General features: G+C 41.6%; 1 protein-coding gene and 1 long non-coding RNA gene across 2 annotated transcripts in view; one reads left to right on the top strand and one right to left on the bottom strand.

The window, feature by feature from the left end:
- Positions 1-4,315, top strand: part of LOC138664040 (zinc finger protein 182-like) — a 29,655-nt gene extending 25,340 nt beyond the window's left edge. The window contains exon 10 of the mRNA XM_069750453.1: positions 1,360-4,315. Coding sequence (XP_069606554.1) covers positions 1,360-2,804 — 1,445 coding nt within the window. The 3' untranslated portion in view covers positions 2,805-4,315. The remainder of the gene's footprint in view (positions 1-1,359) is intronic.
- LOC138664059 (uncharacterized) overlaps positions 1-24,092 on the bottom strand; it is a 205,456-nt gene that overhangs the window by 109,957 nt on the left and 71,407 nt on the right. The window lies entirely within an intron of this gene.

Below are 24,092 nucleotides of genomic sequence, written 5' to 3'. Positions count from 1 at the left end.
TGGATCCAAAATACACCCAGAAAACCGTTACATTTGGTGGTGGAAAGATCATGGTCTGGGGTTACATTCAGTATCAGGGTGTGCAAAACATTTGCAAAGTGGAAGGCAATATCAATAGCCTAAAATATCAAGAAGTATTAGCTACCTCTTATATTCCCAATCATAAAAGGGGTCAAATTCTGCAGCAGGATGGTGCTCCATCTCATACATCCATCTCTACAACAAAGTTCCTCCAGGCAAAAAAAGATCATGGTGCTCAAGGACTTGCCAGCCCAGTCACCAGACATGAACATCATTGAGCATGTTTGGGGTAGGATGAAAGAGGAAACTTGGAAGACAAAGCCAAAGAACCTAGATGAACTCTGGGAGGCATGTAATACTGCATTCTTTGCTATTCCTGATGACTTCATTAATAAATTGTATGAATCATTGTTGAACCGCATGGATGCAGTTATTCAAGCTCATGGAAGTCACACAAAATATTAAATATGACTCTAGTAGCACCACAACTTCATTCACCAATGTTATGCAACATATATTTGTATTGTAAGTTAATTATTTGTTTGAATATCACATTACTTTCTGTGGGCGGCAAAACTTTTGTCTTGCCAAAATCTGACCAATCTGTGTCCATTAACTGATCAATATTTCTGCATTGATGCCAATTTATTTTCTTAACGTAAACCACATTTCGGAGAGTTTCAGCTTTCAAAATAATAATTTATACAACCAATGAATGAATTTAACGTCAGGTTATAAGTTTTTATTTACATAACATGGATAAGCGACATAACTTCTGTCAGGTAGTGTACACTTATTCTATTCCATTTAATGGACATATGCATATTGCTCCCCCAATCTTTCTAATAACATTGTCCATATCTTTTGAACAGAGAATCTTCACTATAATACCTTGTGGTACATAATCGGGTAACGGTTTCTGCCTGTAACCCTGTGCACACTGCAATTTGTCTGACTGATTAAGGTCATCGTAGGATCGAAAACGTCTTCTTAATTTTATTTTGTGCAGGCAATCCAAAAATAATCTGCTTACAACATTTACCTGAGTGCCAAGTTTTCTACAAGATTTACATAGTATAGGATCCTACTTGGGCACCATCCACAGGAGTGCCGTAATTACCAATTTTAAGTGGAGAATGAGGCATAATTCAGGTCAGATGTAAGCCAAGGTTAATATCAGTAGTATGAGGTCCATTATGGCAAACATTGACCAAGTCATTTGAAAATGTTATTTTATTACAAATTGTATAGACATTTTTCTATAAAAATTATAAATAATAGAATAAACTTTGAATGACATGTTATTGAAAATTAATAAAATTATTTTATCTTTGGCAGATGACTGTACCATGAGTTCAGAGAAATATCTGTTGGTTTCAAATTTTAAAGCAAATGATTATGGTATCAAAACAGATACATATGAAGAGCCAGCATTTATCTCGGATATAGCTCCAGCCCTACACAGCAAAAGTCTATCACCTGATTATTTTAAACATCTATATTCATCACAGACTGTTAAACAGAACAAAAATAACAGAAAAAATGCTGAACATCAAAGAGTTTGCAAAAGAAAGAAGCTGCATGCATGTTTAGAATGTGGGAAATGTTTTACAAAGAAATCAACTATTGTAACACATGAGAGAAGTCACACAGGGGAGAAACCATTTTCATGTTTGGAATGTGGGAAATGTTTTATAGATAAATCCAAACTTGTTCAACATCACAGAATTCACACAGGTGAAAAGCCATATTCATGTTCAGTATGTGGGAAATGTTTTACAAGGAAATCAACTCTTGTAATACATGAGAGAAGTCACACAGGGGAAAAGCCATTTTCATGTTCAGAATGTGGGAAATGTTTTACAGAGAAATCTAAACTTGTTAAACATCATAGAATTCACACAGGGGAGAAGCCATATTCATGTTCAGAATGTGGGAAATGTTTTACAGAGAAATCTAAGCTTGTTAAACATCAGATAATTCACTCAGGGCAGAAGCCATTTTCATGTTCAGAATGTGGGAAACGTTGTTTTCTGAAATCTGATCTTGCTAAACATAAGAGAATTCACACAGTGGAGAAGCCATTTTCATGTTCAGAATGTGGGAAATGTTATACAGATGAATCGACTCTTGTTAAGCATCAGCGATTTCACACAGGGGAGGAGTTATTTTCATGTTTAGAATGTGGGAAATGTTTAACAGACAGATACAAATTTGTTAAACATCAAAGAATTCACACAGGAGAAAAGCCATTCTCGTGCTCAGAATGTGCAAAATGTTTTACAGAGAAATCAAAACTTATTATACATCAGAGAATTCACACAGGGGAGAAGCCATTTTCATGTTCAGAATGTGGGAGAAGTTGTTCTACAAAATCCGATCTGGCTAAACATCAGAGAATTCACACAGGGGAGAAGCCATTTTCATGTTTAGAATGTGGGAAATGTTATGCAGATAAATCAAATTTTGTTAAACATCAACGATTTCATACAGGGAAGCAATTATTTTCATGTTCAGAATGTGGTAAATGTTTTAGTCAGAAAACGAGTCTTATTACACATCAGAGAATTCACACAGGGGAGAAGCCATTTTCATGTTCTGTATGTGGGAATTGTTTTACAAGAAAATCAACTCTTGTAACACATGAAAGAAGTCACACAGGGGAGAAGCCATTTTCATGTTCAGAATGTGGGAAATGTTTTGTAGATAAATCAAATCTTGTTAAACATCAGAGAATTCACACGAGAGAAGCGATTTTCATGGACAGAAACTGGAAAATGTAATCAGAAAATTCTTGTTACAAATCTGAGAATTCACACTGGAGAAATGTGATTTACTTGTTCAGAGTTTATGAAATGTTGTTTAACCCCTCTGTGACCTTAGACGTACTATCCCGTCGAGGTGCCCTGGGCTTATCTGACCCTGGACGGGATAGTACGTCATAGCCGATCGGCCGCGCTCACGGGGGGAGCGCGGCCGATCGCGGCCGGGTGTCAGCTGCTTATCGCAGCTGACATCCGGCACTATGTGCCAGGAGCGGTCACGGACCGCCCCCGACACATTAACCCCTGGCACACCGCGATCAAAGATGATCGCGATGTGCCGGCGGTGCAGGGAAGCACCGCGCAGGGAGGGGGCTCCCTGCGGGCTTCCCTGAGACCCCCGGAGCAACGCGATGTGATCGCGTTGCTGCGAGGGTCTCACCTCCCTCCCTGCTCCCTCCAGCCCCGGATCCAAGATGGCCGCGGATCCGGGTCCTGCAGGGAGGGAGGTGGCTTCACAGAGCCTGCTCAGAGCAGGCACTGTGAAGGCTGCAGCGCTGCATGTCAGATCAGTGATCTGACAGAGTGCTGTGCAAACTGTCAGATCACTGATCTGTGATGTCCCCCCCTGGGACAAAGTAAAAAAGTAAAAAAAATTTTTTCCAAATGTGTAAAAAAAAATTAAAAAAATATTCCAAAATAATGAAAAAAAAAAAAATGTTATTCCCATAAATACATTTCTTCATCTAAATAAAAAAAAAAACCAATAAAAGTACACATATTTAGTATCGCCGCGTCCGTAACGACCCGACCTATAAAACTGTCCCACTAGTTAATCCCTTCAGTAAACACCGTAAGAAAAAAAAAAAAAAAACGAGGCAAAAAACAACGCTTTATTATCATACCGCCGAACAAAAAGTGGAATAACACGCGATCAAAAGGACAGATATAAATAACCATGGTGCCGCTGAAAGCGTCATATTGTCCCGCAAAAAAAGAGCCGCCATACAGCATCATCAGCAAAAAAATAAAAAAGTTATAGTCCTGAGAATAAAGCGATGCAAAAATAATTATTTTTTCTGTAAAATAGTTTTTATCGTATAAAAGCGCCAAACCATAAAAAAAGATATAAATGAGGTATCGCTGTAATCGTACTGACCCGAAGAATAAAACTGATTTATCAATTTTACCAAACGCGGAACGGTATAAACGCCTCCCCCAATAGAAATTCATGAATAGCTGACTTTTGGTCATTCTTCCTCACAAAAATCGGAATAAAAAGCGATCAAAAAATGTCACGTGCCCAAAAATGTTTTCAATAAAAACGTCAACTCGTCCCGCAAAAAACAAGACCTCACATGACTCTGTGGACCAAAATATGGAAAAATTATAGCTCTCAAAATGTGGTATTGCAAAAAATATTTTTTGCAATAAAAAGGGTCTTTCAGTGTGTGACGGCTGCCAATCATAAAAATCCGCTAAAAAACTCGCTATAAAAGTAAATCAAACCCCCCTTCATCACCCCCTTAGTTAGGGAAAAATAAAAAAAAATGTATTTATTTCCATTTTCCCATTAGGGCTAGGGCTAGGGTTAGGGCTAGGGTTAGGGCTAGGGTTAGGGCTAGGGCTAGGGTTAGGGCTAGGGTTAGGGCTAGGGTTAGGGCTAGGGTTAGGGTTAGGGCTAGGGTTAGGGCTAGGGTTAGGGTTAGGGTTGGGGCTACAGTTAGGGTTGGGGCTAAAGTTAGGGTTAGGGTTTAGATTACATTTACAGTTGGGAATAGGGTTGGGATTAGGGTTAGGGGTGTGTCAGGGTTAGAGGTGTGGTTAGGGTTACCGTTGGAATTAGGGTTAGGGGTGTGTTTAGATTAGGGTTTCAGTTATAATTGGGGGGTTTCCACTGTTTCGGCACATCAGGGGCTCTCCAAACACGACATGGCGTCCGATCTCAATTCCAGCCAATTCTGCGTTGAAAAAGTAAAACAGTGCTCCTTCCCTTCCGAGCTCTCCTGTGTGCCCAAACAGGGGTTTACCCCAACATATGGGGTATCAGCGTACTCAGGACAAATTGGACAACAACTTTTGTGGACCAATTTCTCCTGTTACCCTTGGGAAAATACAAAACTGGGGGCTAAAAAATAATTTTTGTGGGAAAACAAAAAGATTTTTTATTTTCACGGCTCTGCGTTATAAACTGTAGTGAAACACTTGGGGGTTCAAAGTTCTCACAACACATCTAGATAAGTTCATTGAGGGGTCTAGTTTCCAATATGGGGTCACTTGTGGGGGGTTTCTACTGTTTAGGTACATTAGGGGCTCTGCAAACGCAATGTGACGCCTGCAGACCATTCCATCTAAGTCTGCATTCCAAATGGCGCTCCTTCCCTTCCGAACCCTCCCATGCGCCCAAACGGTGGTTCCCCCCACATATGGGGTATCAGCGTACTCAGGACAAATTGGACAACAACTTTTGGGGTCCAATTTCTCCAGTTACCCTAGGGAAAATACAAAACTGGGGGCTAAAAAATAATTTTTGTGGGAAAAAAATTTTGTTTTATTTTTATGGCTCTGCATTATAAACTTCTGTGAAGCCCTTGGTGGGTCAAAGTGCTCACCACACATCCAGATAAGTTCCTTAGGGGGTCTACTTTCCAAAATGGTGTCACTTGTGGGGGGTTTCAATGTTTAGGCACATCAGTGGCTCTCCAAACGCAACATGGCGTCCCATCTCAATTTCTGTCAATTTTGCATTGAAAAGTCAAACTGCGCTCCTTCCCTTCCGAGCTCTCCCATGCGCCCAAACAGTGGTTTACTGCCACATATGGGGTATCAGCGTACTCAGGACAAATTGGACAACAACTTTTGAGGTCCAATTTCTTCTCTTACCCTTGGAAAAATAAAAAATTGGGGGCAAAAATATAATTTTTGTGAAAAAATATGATTTTTTATTTTTACGGTTCTGCATTATAAACTTCTGTGAAGCACTTGGTGGGTCAAAGTGCTCACCACACATCCAGATAAGTTCCTTAGGGGGTCTACTTTCCAAAATGCTGTCACTTGTGGGGGGTTTCAATGTTTAGGCACATCAGTGGCTCTCCAAACGCAACATGGCGTCCCATCTCAATTCCTGTCAATTTTGCATTGAAAAGTCAAATAGCGCTCCTTCCCTTCCGAGCTCTCCCATGCGCACAAACAGTGGTTTACTGCCACATATGGGGTATCAGCGTACTCAGGACAAATTGGACAACAACTTTTTGGGTCCAATTTCTCCTGTTACCCTTGGTAAAATAAAACAAATTGGAGCTGAAGTAAATTTTTTGTGTAAAAAAGTTAAATGTTCATTTTTATTTAAACATTCCAAAAATTCCTATTAAACACCTGAAGGGTTAATAAACTTCTTGAATGTGGTTTTGAGCACCTTGAGGGGTGCAGTTTTTAGAATGGTGTCACACTTGGGCATTTTCTATCATATAAACCCCTCAAAATGACTTCAAATGAGACGTGGTCCCTAAAAAAAAATGGTGTTGTAAAAATGAGAAATTGCTGGTCAACTTTTAACCCTTATAACTCCCTAACAAAAAAAAAAATTGGTTCCAAAATTATGCTGATGTAAAGGAGACATGTGGGAAATGTTACTTATTAAGTATTTTGTGTGACATATCTCTGTGATTTAATTGCATAAAAATTCAAAGTTTGAAAATTGCGAAATTTTCAAAATTTTCGCCAAATTACCGTTTTTTTCACAAATAAACGCAGGTACTATCAAAGAAATTTTACCACTATCATGAAGTACAATATGTCACGAGAAAACAATGTCAGAATCACCAGGATCCGTTGAAGCGTTTCGGAGTTATAACCTCATAAAGGGACAGTGGTCAGAATTGTAAAAATTGGCCTGGTCATTGACGTGCAAACCACCCTTGGGGGTAAAGGGGTTAAGGACCTTGATTAATACTAAATATCAGAGTTCACACAGAGAAGAAACCATTGTCATGTTAATAATGAGGATAAAGGTCTAATCTTTTAAGCACTAAATCATGATTAAAATGTATGCAATTATCAGTCAACATCTGTTATCAAGAATCAAATGGGATAAAAAAACACAAAAATTGGATCACTACCTACTTGAGTCTTTGATTTCTGTTAAGGTACTGTCACACTAGACGATATCGCTAGCGATCCGTGACGTTGCAGCGTCCTCGCTAGCGATATCGTCCAGTGTGACAGGCAGCAGCGATCAGGCCCCTGCTGGGAGATCGCTGGTCGGGGAAGAAAGTCCAGAACTTTATTTCGTCGCTGGACTCCCCGCAGACATCGCTGAATCGGCGTGTGTGACACCGATTCAGCGATGTCTTTGCTGGTAACCAGGGTAAACATCGGGTAACTAAGCGCAGGGCCGCGCTTAGTAACCCGATGTTTACCCTGGTTACCATCCTAAAAGTAAAAAAACAAACACTACATACTTACCTACCGCTGTCTGTCCTCCAGCGCTGTGCTCTGCTCTCCTCCTGCTCTGGCTGTGAGCGTCGGTCAGCCGGAAAGCAGAGCTGTGACGTCACCGCTCTGCTTTCTGGCTGCCCGGCGCTCACAGCCAGACCAGAGAAGCAGAGCGCCGAGGACAGACGGCTGTAGGTAAGTATGTAGCGTTTGTTTTTTTACTTTTTAGGATGGTAACCAGGGTAAACATCGGGTTACTAAGCGCGGCCCTGCGCTTAGTTACCCAATGTTTACCCTGGTTACCGAGGACCTCGGGAACGTTGGTCGCTGGAGAGTTGTCTGTGTGACAGCTCTCCAGCGACCAAACAGCGACGCTGCAGCGATCCGGATCGTTGTCGGTATCGCTGCAGCGTCGCTATGTGTGACGGTACCTTTAGACATCATTGGCACTTAAGCTGGTAATTTTGTGGATTTAGTCTATTCATGCTAAGAAACAATTAGTTGCGTGATCGAACACATTAATTGGAGCATAAGAGTTTTTGCTTGTCTGTGCGTTACCTTTTCATTAGAATAGTTGTTCATCAACAACTTGTCAATATCTTTCTTAATGCACAGTGACATTGCGCTCCCTTGCCAGCTCTGATGAAAAGTGAAGAGCAGGCAAGGGAGCACAATGTCAGTGCGCATTGTAATGTATCGTCACTTTCAGGGGCTTTCCTCTGTATTTCCTACTCACTGGGTAATCTTATAATATACACTGACAGCTCGCTCTCTTGATGGCTCCTCACTTCTCATCTAATTAGGTCAGATTTGAGGTCATCTATAAAGGAGGATCTGATGGAGGCGATACTATTTCACAGAACAAATTCATAGACTGCACAAATGCTATTCAGCACATTTTGTTGAAAACTTTTTTCCACTTACTGCAAATAAAAATGCCAAATCAAGTGCAATATTGCTAATGCCCAATGTGGAAACTCTGTAAATGGGTAGGAAGGGGAGAGGGTAAATCAAACTAAATCCCACAGCTTACACAAAAGCGAATAAGTAAAGTAAACAGGATGCAAGGAACTCAAAAAAAAAAAAAAAATATATATATATATATATATATACTGTATGTATGTATGTGTGTGTGTATATATATATATAGTACAGACCAAAAGTTTGGACACACCTTCTCATTTAAAGATTTTTCTGTATTTTTATGACTATGAAAATTGTACATTCACACTGAAGGCATCAAAACTATGAATTAACACATGTGGAATTATATACTTAACAAAAAAGTGTGAAACAACTCAAATTATGTCTTATATTCTAGGTTCTTCAAAGTAGCCACCTTTTGCTTTGATGACTGCTTTGCAAACTCTTGGCATTCTTTTGATGAGCTTCAAGAGGTAGTCACTGGAAATGGTTTTCACTTCACAGGTGTGCCCTGTCAGGTTTAATAAGTGGGATTTATTGCCTTATAAATGGGGTTGGGACCATCAGTTGTGTTGTGCAGAAGTCTGGTGGAAACAGTCCTACTGAATAGACTGTTAGAATTTGTATTATGGAAAGAAAAAAAGCAGCGAAGTAAAGAAACATGAGTGGCCATCATTACTTTAAGAAATGAAGGTCAGTCAGTCCAAAAAATTGGGAAAACTTTGAAGGTGTACCCAAGTGCAGTGGCAAAAACCATCAAGCGCAACAAAGAAACTGGCTCACATGAGGACCGCCCCAGGAAAGAAAGATCAAGAGACACATCTGCTTCTGAGGATAAGTTTATCCGAGTCACCAGCCTCTGAAATCGCAGGTTAACAGCAGCTCAGATTAGAGACCAGGTCAATGCCACACAGAGTTCTAGCAGCAGACACATCTCTACAACACTGTTAAGAGGAGACTTTGTGCAGCAGGCCTTCATGGTAAAATAGCTCTAGGAAACCACTGCTAAGGACAGGCAACAAGCAGAAGACACTTCTTTGGGCTAAAGAACACAAGGAATGGACATTAGACCAGTGGAAATCTGTGCTTTGGTGTGATGAGTCCAAATTTGAGATCTTTGGTTCCAACCACCGTGTTTTTGTGCGACGCAGAAAAGATGAACGGATGGACTCTACATGCCTGGTTCCCACCGTTAAGCATGGAGGAGGAGGTGTGATTGTGTGGGGGTGACAATATTAGGGATTTATTCAAAATTGAAGGCATACTGAACCAGCATGGCTACCACAGCATCTTGCAGCGGCATGCTATTCCATCCGGTTTGCGTTTAGTTGGACCATCATTTATTTTTCAACAGGACAATGACCCCAAACACACCTCCAGGCTGTGTAAGGGCTATTTGACCAAGAAGGAGAGTGATGGGGTGCTACGCCAGATGACCTGAACCCATTCAAGATGGTTTAGGGTGAGCTGGACAGCAGAGTGAAGGCAAAATGGCCAACAAGTGCTAAGCATCTCTGGGAACTCCTTCAAGATTGTTGGAAGACCATTTCCAGTGACTACCTCTTGAAGCTCATCATGAGAATGCCAAGAGTGTGCAAAGCAGTCATCAAAGCAAAAGGTGGCTACTTTGAAGAACCTATGATATAAGACATATTTCAGTTGTTTCACACCTTTTTGTTAAGTACATACTGTAATTCCACATGTGTTAATTCATAGTTTTGATATCTTCAGTGTGAATGTACAATTTTCATAATCATGAAAATACAGAAAAATCTTTAAATGAGGTGTCTCCAAACTTTTGGTCTGTACTGTGTATATGTATGTGTATATATATATATATATATATATATATATATATATATATATTATGAGAATGACCTCGACATGTTTCTCCATAATAATACTGGTTTATCGGGGGGCGTGGCCTAGCGAGCGATGTGAGCGGACGTGCGACGGATCTCTCTCCCCGCACTGCTCCTAAATCCTCACCCTTGAAGGCGCCTCCGAGCGCCGAAAACCGGGCGAAGTTGCTCCGCAGGACCCCTGGGCACGGAGGAGAGTGCCGGAGGCAGCGAAAGGAGAAGAGCGGTAATGCCGCGCAAAAGACAGTCAGCGCCCGCGGCTGGCGCGAAAATCCAAGATGGCGCCGTGGCAGAGGAGGAGGCGGCCAGAGCCAGCACCGCATACCGCCGGAGGCTTGAGGTAATCGCCCGGCTGGAGCGGTTTGCTCGGACAGAGGAGGGGGGTGCCCTGCTGCTGGGCCCTGAGGGGCCAGATGAGGAGGAAGTCCCGCAGAGACAGGAGAGAGGAGGGGATGACACCCTCAGTGTGGTGGAGGAGCGGCTTTCTCCAGGGAAGAGGCAGGAGATGCAAGAGACAACTAACATGTCACCCACCGCCAGTCCAGTGCAGGCTAAGGACTCTGAGGGTGCGCAGCAATCAAACGTGGGGGAACCTACACTGCAGGACATTTTCTCAGTCGTTATACACTGCAAATCTGCCCTGGCTGCGCTGAACCTAAGGGTAGACGATCTAACAGTTGAAATGAAGTCCCTTAATTCTGCTATGCGTAAAGTGGAGAAAAGAGTGGAGGTGGTGGAGGAGCGCGTGGGCAGTGTGGAAGATCAGACAAATGAACTGTTGAAAAGAGAAAAGAGATACATTCAGCGCATTGCAGAACTGGAATTTAAAACAGATGACCTGGAAAATCGTTCCCGTAGGAACAATCTAAGAATAATTGGGGTGCCGGAGAAGGTGGAGGGGAATAATCCTACGGAATACATTGAGGCATGGCTCAAAAACTCGGTGGGAGGAGCAGACCTTACCAACCACTTCTCCGTGGAGAGGGCCCATAGAGTCCCCACCCGGCCCCTGCCGCCTGGATCCCCCCCTCGAGCTCTGCTGGCAAAAATTTTGGACTATCGGGACCGGGAAACCCTACTAAGGAAGGCCAGGATCAGTGACGGACTGAGCATAGACGGAAATCGGATCTCCATTTATCCGGACTACTCGGCATCGGTGCAGAAACTGAGAATGAGGTTCGGCGAGGTCAAGAGGCGGCTCCGAGACCTGGACCTAAAATATTCGATGTTATACCCGGCTAAGCTCAGGGTGGTGGCGCTGGACCGTGTTCATTTTTTCCAGAACCCGGAGGAGGCTATGCACTGGCTAGATACCAATACTAAGAAAATTGGCGTGGATCGGAGCCGATGAGACTGACGCTGAGACTTCGTCATTCATTTGTTTATACCCCCTGATGGTGATTTTTGAACTTGTCTTACAGAATGCACCCAAAAGTTTGAAATAGTGTGCTCGGCGGCGCAAAGAATATTTCATGTTGATAGCGGTGGGAGGGGGAGAGATGGACTGCAAGGGGCTCAGTTCTAGGTTGTATCAAGAGCTCTCAGTTCTCATACAGAGAAAGAAAGTTTGTACTAGTTGAATTCTATTGAGTTTTAGATGGGGAAGTTGGGAAAGGGGGATGGGAGGGGGTGGGGGGTGTCGGGGGAGACCTGAAGGAGACTGCTCTAACTCATTGTTTTTTCTCTAGAAAATGGGAGGGGACGTTAATATTATAAGCTGGAATGTTAGGGGGTTAGCGGACGCCACTAAGCGCGCGGCAATATTTCAGTATCTTCTGAAACAGAGGCCCTCGGTGATCTGCCTGCAAGAAACCCACCTAGTGGAGGAAAAAGTTGATATATTACAGAAACGGTGGGTGCGCAAGGCGTATCATTCGACGTTCTCTAGTTACGCGAGGGGAGTGTCAGTCTTAATTCACACTAATACCCCATTTGAGGAAGTTGAGGTTAAAATTGATACGGATGGTCAATACGTTTTGTTAGTGTGTAAAATCCTTGACTGTTTAATGTGCATAGTATCATTGTATATACCTCCGCCATACTCTGGAAGGAAGATCCAGGACATATTGGAGGCTATAAGAGGTTGGGATGGGATCCCCCTTCTGGTGGTGGGTGATGTAAACAATATAGCAAATGACCACTGGGACAAGAGTAACCACGCATCACAGCGCAGGGACGGTAATGACACTCCCTTTGGTAACTATCTCAGAGAAATTGGTTGGATTGATTTATGGAGGGTCCGCAATCCCAATACATATTCCTATTCCTGTTACTCGACTACATACGGCTCGATGTCAAGAATTGATGTTGCCTTGGGTAACGATAGGATGAACGAACTGTTAAACGGGGTGGAATATAATCCCAGGATTTTATCAGACCATAGCCCAGTTCGGGTCTCTCTAAAGTTGTCAGGTCAGGTTGGATTAAGGAGGGCGGGTTGGAAAATTCACCCAGTCTGGCTACAAATTTTGGACATGGCAAAGGTGGGAGTAGAGATAGAGGAATTTTTCAAAATTAATGAAGGGAGCGCGGAATGCCATGTAGTGTGGGACACCATGAAAGCTTATTTAAGGGGAATTTTGTTTAGGGATATCTCAAGACATAAGACAAGGACCAAAGAGCGGGATCAGGGCGTTTTAGAGGAGTTGAAAGCAGCAGAGGCGGCATTGGGGGAACATCGTACCGGGGAATCTCAGAGTCGTATGAGGGCAGCTCAGCGGGAGGTCGATCAGTTATTTTTGAAAAAGGCGGAGAGGTTGAGGGCCTTCCAGAGAGAAACTTTCTACTCGGAGGGGGAGAAAGTGGGGCACTTGCTCTCGGTAGTGGCATCCGCGCAAAGAGACTCTTCACATGTTTACTCTATTAAGACGGAGGAGGGAACGTTGGTTACTCAGGGGGAGCAGATCCTGGAAGTGTTCAGGAAATTTTATGGAAAATTATATACGTCCAGTGTGGAGAAGGGATCCGAGGATATGGAGAGGTACTTGGAAGAAATTGATATGCCCCGGTTGAGTAGAGAGGAGTGTGAATTATTGGAGGAACCGATTGGGGAGGAGGAACTGGGGGTGGCTTTGGCAGGTGTTGCGGGGGGTAAGGCCCCGGGAGCGGACGGCATTCCAGCTGAGGTTTATAAGACCTTGAAAGAAACTCTGTTGGCCAGGCTGGTGGGGGTGTACAATAGCTCGCTGGAAAGAGGGGAGTTGCCTTTGTCGATGAGAGAGGCTATAGTGGTGGTTATCCCTAAGGCTGATAAAGATCCACTGATGCCAGAATCCTATAGACCAATTTCACTATTGACTGCCGATATTAAGATTTTGGCAAAAGCCTTGGCAAATAGGTTGAGTAGGGTGATAGACAAATTGGTGCACCCTGACCAGTCAGGATTTATGCCTAACAAGTCAACGGCAATCAACCTGAGAAGGTTGTTCTTAAATTTACAAATCCCTTCAGATAATGCTGGCAAACGGGTTGTGGCATCTTTGGACGCCCACAAAGCCTTTGACTGTGTGGAGTGGAGTTATCTGTGGACAGTGTTGGAACGTTTGGGGTTTGGACCTAGGTTCATCTCATGGGTGCGGCTGCTGTATTCTTCCCCGGTGGCAAAGGTAAGGGTGAATGGCGTCCTCTCTGAGACTTTCTCTTTGTCTAGGGGGACTAGACAGGGCTGTCCTTTGTCCCCACTGCTTTTTGCCTTGGCGGTGGAACCCCTTGCTGCAAAAATTAGAGGTTCCCAGGAGGTGAGGGGATTTATGTACGGAGATTCGGAAGAGAAGGTAGCGCTATACGCAGATGATATTTTGCTCTTCTTGGAGGATTCGGGGGAGTCCCTGACAGGGGCGGAGGCCATTATTGAAGAATTTGGGAGCTACTCTGGCCTGAGAATCAATTGGGAAAAGTCCAATATGATGTTAGTGGATGGGGATTATGAGAATAGTGCTATGAGGGAATCTCATGCAAAGTTGAGGTTGGTGGATAAATTTAAATATTTGGGGATTCAGATTGCGTTGCCTCTGACGAGTTTTGAGGAACTAAATTTGGCGCCACTATTGCGGAAGATACGTATTAAGGTTCAGGCGTGGAAAAAGTTACACTTATCGGTCATTGGTAGAATAAATCTAATAAAGATGATTGTGATGCCGCAACTTCTCTACGTGCTGCACAACTCCCCTATATGGATATCGCAGAATAGATTTCGGAGGATTAGATCTCTATTTGGCGAGCTGATTTGGGGAGGGAAAAGTCCTAGATTTAAACAGGAAATCCTACAAAGACCAAAGACGGAGGGGGGAGTGGCACTGCCCAACCCATGGTTATATTTTTTGGCTTCACAATGTCAGCATTTTAGGGGATGGGGTGTGGAATCGGGTTGGGAGCGGACACCCTGTAGTCTGAGGAAACTGATTGGGTCAAGGGTACTAGTTGAGGGTTTGGAGGGTGGGCATTTCCGAGAGAAGGGGACTAAATTTTGCACTGTTAGGCTCATCCATAAGGTTTGGGACAAAGTTAAAGGAATTAGGGGTGTGAGGGCACTTACTAGGTTTTCGCCCATATGGAATAATTGTCTCTTGCAGGAGTTTAGACAGATGGAGGGATTCCATGTTTGGAAGGGAGCGGGAATTTCTCGGATAAGCCAAGTTTTGCACCAGGGTAGAATTAAGAATTTTGAAACACTACAGGAGGAATTTCAGCTGCCAAGCTCTGAATTGTACCAATACAACCGCATCTCTCATGCATATCGGGCACAATGTAAGAAGGGGCCTATGGAGATCCAGGTGGATCTAATGCTAGATTTTATCCTCATAGGGGAAGGCACGAAGGGGGTGATCTCAGGAATATATGAATTTCTTCTATTTTCCTTTTTAGAGGGGCACCCTATCAGAGCTAGAGCAAAGTGGGAGGCAGACCTGGGGGTGATTGACGGCGATCAGTGGGACTCAATATTGGAATACGTGCCCAGGATCTCGATGAGTGAGCCTGGGAGGCTGTCACAGCTGTTGGTCATTCATAGGGCTTATAGAACTCCGGACATGTTGTATAAAGCTGGTTTAAGACCTAACTCCGAATGCCCTAGGTGCTCGCAGTCCGAGGCGGGTATCCTCCATATGATGTGGCAGTGCCCCAGGTTATCCTCGTTTTGGATCGTGGTGCTAAATAAAGTGGGACTAACATACAAATGTTCGATACCACGGGATCCTTTGGTATGCATATTGGGTTACGTAGAGGAGATTGTAACTGATAACTCGTACAAAACAGTCATTGCAAGATTGCTGTTTATTGCTCGAAAGTTGATCGCTAAGTTTTGGATAAGGGTAGAGCCACCAACGAGAAGAGATTTCATGACACAAGTGGACTATATCGTGGCATTGGAGAAGAGCATTTATTCTAAAAGAAACAAGATGGACCTTTTCAACAAGTTGTGGAATCCTTGGCTCAAGTCGGCGTGATCTGGAGATTGTTTTCTAGTTTTTTGGGTACTCTGCCCCCGTGGGAGCAGTATTGACATGACACCTTCTTGTTCTTGGTTAAGGATAGACGTTTGGGAGGATCGGAGTGGTTTTTCTTGGGTCTCCGGGGATGGGGGGGAGGGGAGGGGAGGGAAGCTGGTTTGGGATTAAAAAGTTTATTGAAAATGCAGAGCATATGTATGTACTGTTTACAGTAATGTAATCTACTTATATTTTTCTTACTGTTTAATAAAAATATTTGATTAAAAAAAAAATAATACTGGTTTATCAGGAAGTATGAAACTAGTGTTCCATTCTGGAAGATGTAGTATGTCTGTTCACATCACCCTCTAAATATAATTCCTAGCTAATGAATCAAAGAAAAAAAGGTGGGATGGGCTGAGCAGATCTATCATCCCATGTCTCTGAAAAGTCCCCATGTGCTGAAAGTTATATAGCACAGTCACTACCTTATCCTTCCAATTTTATGTCCAAACCTATGTCGTACCCTATACATATTTTGAACTGTACACTACCCACATTATGCATAACCTTTACGTTACCTATATATCACCATATCACAATACATGGCAAGTCATACACGGTGTTCCAAATCACTGTATTATGCACAAAGAGTTTAGGAGTGATAAGGTTAGAATTTTTTTGTTTGTCATTTAAACTCATTGTTGGTGATGTGTGTCAGGGCTCTTTATATCACTGAAAGGAATTGCAGATACCTGTGCAAATTAGTTTGGCAGGTGTGTCCAAATAAAGGCAAGACTACTTAAGAAGGCTGTTCCACATTATTAAGCAGCCTACATTTTTGGCCAAAATGGGAAAGAAAAAGGATGTGTCGGCTGCTGAGAAGCAACAAATTGTGGAGTATTTAGGTCAAGGCATGACTACAATCAATATTGCCAAGACACTTCATCGTGATCATCGCACAATCAAGAAGTATGTAGCTGATTCCCATCACACACGTGTGCGTGCTGATAAGGAAAAATTGAGCACTCTTTCCAACAGGCAATTGCGCAAGGTTAAAAGAGCAGCTGCAAAAATGCCTTGTCATAGCAGCAAACAAGTTTTTGAAGCTGCTGGTGGCTACAAAGTCCCCAGAACAACAAGATGCAGGGTACTTCAGAGGTTTGCAGCTGTGCGTAAGCCATCCTGTCAACCACCTCTATCCACTGCACACAAGCAGAAACTGCTCCTGTGGGCCAAACGATACATAAAGACTGACTTCCAAACTGTTTTGTTCACCAATGAGTTCCGTGCAACGCTCGATGGTCCAGATGGATGGAGTGGAAGATGGCTGGTTGATGGACACCCCATGAAAACACGGCTAAGGCGCCAACAAGGAGGAGGTGGAGTAATGTTTTGGGCTGGAATCATCGGGAGAGAGATTGTCGGCCCCTTTATGATCGCTGAAGGGGTAAAGATGAACTCCATAATCTATGTGGAGTTTCTAAAACAACACTTCCTGCCATGGTTCAAGAGGAAGAACCGTGCTTTCCGCAGCAAGATCATTTTCATGCATGATAATGCACTGTCTTATGCTGCAAAAAACACATCTGCATCTCTGGCTGCTATTGGCATAAAAGAGGACAAACTTATGGTGTGGCCACCATCTTCCCCTGTCCTCAACCCCATTGAGAACCTCTGGAGCATCATCAAAAGGAGTGTCTATGATGGCGGGAGGCAGTTCACATCTAAGCAACAGCTCTGGGAGGGTATTCTGTCCACATGCAAAACAATTGAAGCAGAAACCATCCAAAAACTGACAAATTCAATGGACGAGAGAGTTCAGAAGCTTCTTTCGAACAAGGGGTCCTATGTGCAAATGTAACATCACCTAGAATAAAGTTTTCACTTGTAAACTGTTTGATTTTATATTGTAATAAGCTGATAATGCTTATAACTTCACAATTGACCATTTTTTTGTTGAAATTAAATAGAAAAGGTTGAAAACTCTGCTGTGCATAATAATTTGGAACATGTATTTTGAGTGTTTATTTTTTAAAAAAGATACTGTTTTCATAGGCAGTATGTTCCAAAACATTGCAATTATACTAGAACAGTAGATGACTGGAAAATAACAATGACTGCAATTCAGATAGGTAATTTAGGGAGAATATGAGGAAATATTATTTGCATAATAATTTGGAACACAGTGTATATACCTACACAATACATTCCAAAACTGCACAACATAGCTGACACTTCACATGACACAAAATATATATACTGCATCTACTCATATACTGTATATATACAGTTGTGCTCAAAAATTTACATTACCACAGTAGAATTTTTGCTTTCTTGGCCTTTTTTCAGAGAATACTAATGATAACACCAAAATTTTTTCTCCACTCATGGTTAGTGGTTGGGTGAAGCCATTTATTGTCAAACTACTGTGGTTTCTCTTTTTAAATCATAATGACAACCAAAAACATCCAAATGACCCTGATGAAAAGTTCACATACCCTGGTGATTTTGTCCTTATAGCATGCACAGAAGTTGACACAAATGGGTTTGAATGGCTACTAAAGGTAACATCCTCACCTGTGATCTGTTTGCTTGTAATCAGTGTGTGTGCTTAAAAGCTGAGTGAGTTTCTGTGATCCAGACAGACTCTTGCATCTTTCATCCAGCCACTGACATTTCTGAATGTATGAGGAACGACTTGGTTGTCAAATGACAGGTGTGGGAGGTATTTCTCTCAGTCACCCCCGTAAGAATCAACAAACATCTTAAGCTTCTGCTTCAGAGTGCCATTGAACCATTTGCACAGGCCATCAGTCAGTGGGTGGTACGGGCTTGTCATCATCTGTATCTGCATACAGAGGAACTCCATCAGCTGCTACATTAAGTGTGTCCCCAGGTCAGTGAGCATTTCCTGGGGAAAATTCATTCTGGAGAAAATTTCCAGTTAGATAGTAGTCTCCTTGTTGGCCCCCCTCCTATGGCACCCTCCTTGGGTGCCATACTATACTACTGTCAGTACAAAGCATTTCCCAGAGCTGCTGGGAGTTGACAGGGTCCAACCAGAGCCACTCTTCTGAAAAGCTCTTCATTAATGGTTAATGATAAACTTACCTGGAGCAGCCAGTGCCAGGCAGCAGCTGCCAAGGCAAACAGGATCATGGGGTGCATTAAAAGAGGTCTGGATACACATGATGAGAGCATTATACTGCCTCTGTACAAATCCCTAGTTAGACCGCACATGGAGTACTGTGTCCAGTTTTGGGCACCGGTGCTCAGGAAGGATATGGAACTAGAGAGAGTACAAAGGAGGGCAACAAAATTAATAAAGGGGATGGGAGAACTACAATACCCAGATAGATTAGCGAAATTAGGATTATTTAGTCTAGAAAAAAGACGACTGAGGGGCGATCTAATATCCATGTATAAGTATATAAGGGGACAATACAAATATCTCGCTGAGGATCTGTTTATACCAAGGAAGGTGACGGGCACAAGGGGGCATTCTTTGCGTCTGGAAGAGAGAAGGTTTTTCCCCCAACATAGAAGAGGATTCTTTACTGTTAGGGCAGTGAGAATCTGGAATTGCTTGCCTGAGGAGGTGGTGATGGCGAACTCAGTCGAGGGGTTCAAGAGAGGCCTGGATGTCTTCCTGGAGCAGAACAATATTGTATCATACAATTATTAGGTTCTGTAGAAGGACGTAGATCTGGGGATTTATTATGATGGAATATAGGCTGAACTGGATGGACAAATGTCTTTTTTCAGCCTTACTAACTATGTTACTATATGTTACTATGTAATGGCCAGAGTTACCAGTGGAGCTTTGGGGTGCTGCTCTGACAGGTGTTGTACGAACACCAGTAGGTAGCCACATCAGTCCCCATCTTTGGCCAGTAAAAATACTGGGCTAGCCTGGCCTTTCTTAGTGATCCCTAGATGTCCGGCCATCGGAATGTCATGTTTAATCAGCAACAACTCTGCCCTGAATAGAGTACCACTAACTGTCGTTCCCTAGGCCACGCTTCCGGTGAAAATTGCTGGACTGTCAGCTGGTACAACCATCCTTGGTTCCAGACCACCCGCTCAAGGTTATAGTATGAAAGAACAAAATAGAAGAGAAAATCCAGCTTCCAAAAATATCCAATTTATTAAAGTTAAAATCCAAGGTCCAAAAACATGGTTCACAGGAGAAGAGATAGCAGCATGGTACGCGTTTCGAACACTAGGTTCTTTTTCAAAGCTGCCTACTATGCACCAGAATGAGGTTTAAATAGCAACTGTGACCAATCACAGTGAATTAATCCACACCTGATACATCAGTAATTATATACAATAAAAACGCAATGATATTGCAAAAGAGAAAAACAAAGGAAAGATATAATACAGACATATAAAAAACATATAATGTGACTAAACAGCATTGATCTCTCAGTAATGAAACATGATTTCCTTGCGAGCATTTAAACCCATGGGATAGCAAGTGTTAAGGCAAAACATCCAGTAGGCTTCACGCGTCATTAAGCGTCTTTTCAGATCTCCTCCTCTGGCTGTTATCAGAAGTTTTTCAATGCCGACAACCTGAAGGAATGCAGTATCTCTTTGATGACTGGTAATAAAATGCTTAGAGGCGTGAGACATAGAGCGATTATTATTAGTGGAAACAATAATGTCAGTGATATGTTCAGAAATACGCGTCTTTAACATGCGAGTAGTGCAACCTATATAGCTTAAATTACATTTGATGCATGTTATCATATAAATTACATTCTTACTATTGCAGTTAATAAATTGCTGAATGTTGTGTTCTTGTCTGTTACTACTATCAGTAAAGGAATGCATAACAATGGAATGCGCACATGTGCGACATTTAGAAGCACCACAATGATAAAAGCCTTTATGATGTAACCATGTGTGGGAGACCTTACTAGATCTAAATAGGCTGGGTGAAAGAATATCAGACAAAGTAGTAGCCTTTTTTGCAATCACCTGACAGCCTGAAGACAGAATTTTGGAGAGAATCTCATCCTCATAAAGAATAGGAATGTTTTTCAAAATAAGAGATTTGATGTTATTGTATTGAGGACTGTATTTAATGGAGCAAAAATTTTTTTGGTTTTGATGCAATTTACTCTTATTTTTAGATAACAGCATGTCACTACGTTTTTTATGTTGTACTATATTTTTGGCTCTATCCAGAGACCATAAAGGCTTTTATCATTGTGGTGCTTCTAAATGTCGCACATGTGCGCATTCCACTGTTATGCATTCCTTTACTGATAGTAGTAACAGACAAGAACACAACATTCAGCAATTTATTAACTGCAATAGTAAGAGTGTAATTTATATGATAACATGCATCAAATGTAATTTAAGCTATATAGGTTGCACTACTCGCATGTTAAAGACGCGTATTTCTGAACATATCACTGACATTATTGTTTCCACTAATAATAATCGCTCTATGTCTCACGCCTCTAAGCATTTTATTACCAGTCATCAAAGAGATACTGCATTCCTTCAGGTTGTCGGCATTGAAAAACTTCTGATAACAGCCAGAGGAGGAGATCTGAAAAGACGCTTAATGACGCGTGAAGCCTACTGGATGTTTTGCCTTAACACTTGCTATCCCATGGGTTTAAATGCTCGCAAGGAAATCATGTTTCATTACTGAGAGATCAATGCTGTTTAGTCACATTATATGTTTTTTATATGTCTGTATTATATCTTTCCTTTGTTTTTCTCTTTTGCAATATCATTGCGTTTTTATTGTATATAATTACTGATGTATCAGGTGTGGATTAATTCACTGTGATTGGTCACAGTTGCTATTTAAACCTCATTCTGGTGCATAGTAGGCAGCTTTGAAAAAGAACCTAGTGTTCGAAACGCGTACCATGCTGCTATCTCTTCTCCTGTGAACCATGTTTTTGGACCTTGGATTTTAACTTTAATAAATTGGATATTTTTGGAAGCTGGATTTTCTCTTCTATTTTGTTCTATTGTTTCACGTGAAGACTGCACGGCATCCGGGCTTCCCCCACAACAAATGCCTAGTAGGTGAGCTGGTTTCTCTCCATTTTTTTTTTTTTCTTTTGTGTTAGTCCAGTTTTGAAACCGTGCACACCTAGAGCCTGTGTATACAAGTGCTAGCTTTGTCTAAATACGTTTGTGCTCTAAAGGCATTCAATTTTTTCTTCCTTTTTGTTTGTGGGTTTTTTGATATATATTTTTAATATGAATGAAAGTCCAGAAAGAGCTCGTAAGGCTGCTCAGCTGTTTTCAATGGATCTTTCTTCCACAACTGATAGGTCTGAGTCAGACCTCTTCAGCATAGACGTTAACAAACTGGAAAAACTCATGACAAATGAAATGAAAGTGTGGTGGGATTTTACTACATTGGACAATTATGTGCAAAAAGACATGATCCCAAGAGGATTGCGCATTAAAAAAATTCCCACCACCATATATTCACAGCAGTTTGTGGATGAATGGAATATGATCCTAAGTAATTGCTCGACTAAATTAATGCAATTAATTATGAAATATGAGGACATTAAGCTGAAAAATATTCAGTCAGAAATTAATGACATTAAAACTAGTCTTGAAAAGAAAGATATCAATAAATATAATGAGGAATTAAAAAATATTAAAACATCTCTATTGAAATCAGAGGATTTAATTATGAGCCGCAAGAAAAATAAATTTCAACGTGACTTAAGTGACTATCAAAATAATCAGGTATATGAATGGGGCAGGTGGCAGAAAGCATATAAAAGCCCTCGCCCTATCCTGAAACGTACTAATTCCTCTTACACATCTGAGCGCCGAGTCTCTTTCAGTTCCTCAGACATGGATTCTATGGATAATGGGTCTAGTGAAACTGGTGGTGACGTAAACATCAATCAAAGTATGGACAACATCAATACTTACTACCGTAGACCAAGAAGAATTAATTCAAAAAACGCAAGAGGCGCGGGGGCCGCAAACACCGCAGGAAATTTCCGCATGGCTACCCGCAACAGAAAGTAACATCTTTTTCAGGTGATTTTTCTAATATTTTAAATATTTCCAGCTGTGATCTTTCAGTTGAACAATTGCAAGTGTTGTCTTTGGGACTTAAATATGCACCGGATCAACGATTTGATTTATTTCATACATTGATGGACATTAATAGATTTATTCGCAATTTGACAGTTAAAAGACATTTTTTTAAACAGGAATCAACTGTCACTGCGGACACTTCTGTTGTTATAAATGAATTCTGTGATCTCACATTTAATGAACAATGTCTTTTGATGAACTTGAACGAATTGAATGGTTCTAATGTATCTTTGAATCGCGATGTCAATCAAGCTGATCAATTCATAACAAAAAATCCATCATTCTACCCCATTCATTCGAGGGTGGACTGTATGGACAGATTCCAGGCTGTCATGGAACGAGATTTAAGATCTTTGGATACATATGTCCAGCAAGAAACTCACAAAGGTAATTTAAATTGGAAGCAGCGCAGAGCTCTCCATGAAATTAAAAAAATGGACGAGATCACTATAAAAAAGGCAGACAAAGGTGGCCTAATTGTGGTGATGGACACATTGGTCTACAAAGAACAAATGAATGATCTCCTAAATGACAGCACCACGTATAGAAAATTACTCTCAGATCCTACATCTTCTTACAAAAAGGAATTGTTCAGTTTGATTGATGATGGTGCAGCTCTGGGTGTTCTTACTAGAACACATGCTGAATACCTAAAGGTTGATTGCCCCATTATACCTACAATATATGGCTTACCCAAGGTACATAAAGGTGTTACACCTCCACCAATGCGCCCTATATTATCAGGGATGGGCTCTCTAACAGAACATCTTAGTCAATGGGTAGATTCCCTCTTACAGCCATTGGTTACGAGAGTTCCAGGATTCTTGAGAGATTCGAGAGATGTTTTACATCAGCTCTCTAATATTGTATGGTGTGATGGATTTCAATGGATAAGTTGTGATGTCGTCTCTCTGTACACCTGCATTCCACAAAATATTGTTATTCAAGCACTTGAATTTCATTTGCATAAGTACAGTAATTACACCATTGATTTGTGCAATTATATTTTGCAGGTTATCGTTTTTTTAATGACTCACAATTATTTTTTCTTTGATCAGCAGTTTTTTCTCCAATGTTAAGGAGTTTCTATGGGAGGCAAACATTCACCATCCGTTGCTAATTTGGTAATGTCATACTGGGAGGAATTATTTCTTTATTCGGATCGTAATCCATTTTTGATGGACATATTCTGGTATGGTAGAAATATCGACGATTTGCTGCTCATATGGAGTGGCGATGTATCTACCATACCGGAGTTCCTCAGTTATCTCAATTCTAATGAATTCAATCTTTGTTTTACATGCAGCCATAATTCACACATGATTTCCTTTTTGGACTTGATGCTGCATAGTACTGTTGGCGATGGTATTGCCACTTCCACATTTCATAAACCTTTATCTGGTAATAGTATTTTACATGCGTCCAGCAGTCATCCTGGACATACAATAAAGTCTATACCAGTGGGTGAGCTGACTAGAATAACCAGAAATTGTAGTGATGCTAGCATTTTAAAGCAAGAGACTGATTTGTGTTGTAAAAAATTAGAAAAAAGAGGCTAC

Source organism: Ranitomeya imitator, chromosome 2 (assembly GCF_032444005.1).
Source record: "Ranitomeya imitator isolate aRanImi1 chromosome 2, aRanImi1.pri, whole genome shotgun sequence".
NCBI classification, from domain to species: domain Eukaryota; kingdom Metazoa; phylum Chordata; class Amphibia; order Anura; family Dendrobatidae; genus Ranitomeya; species Ranitomeya imitator.
The sequence above is the reverse complement of the archived record's forward strand: the minus strand, read 5'-3'. Positions and strand labels throughout refer to the sequence as shown.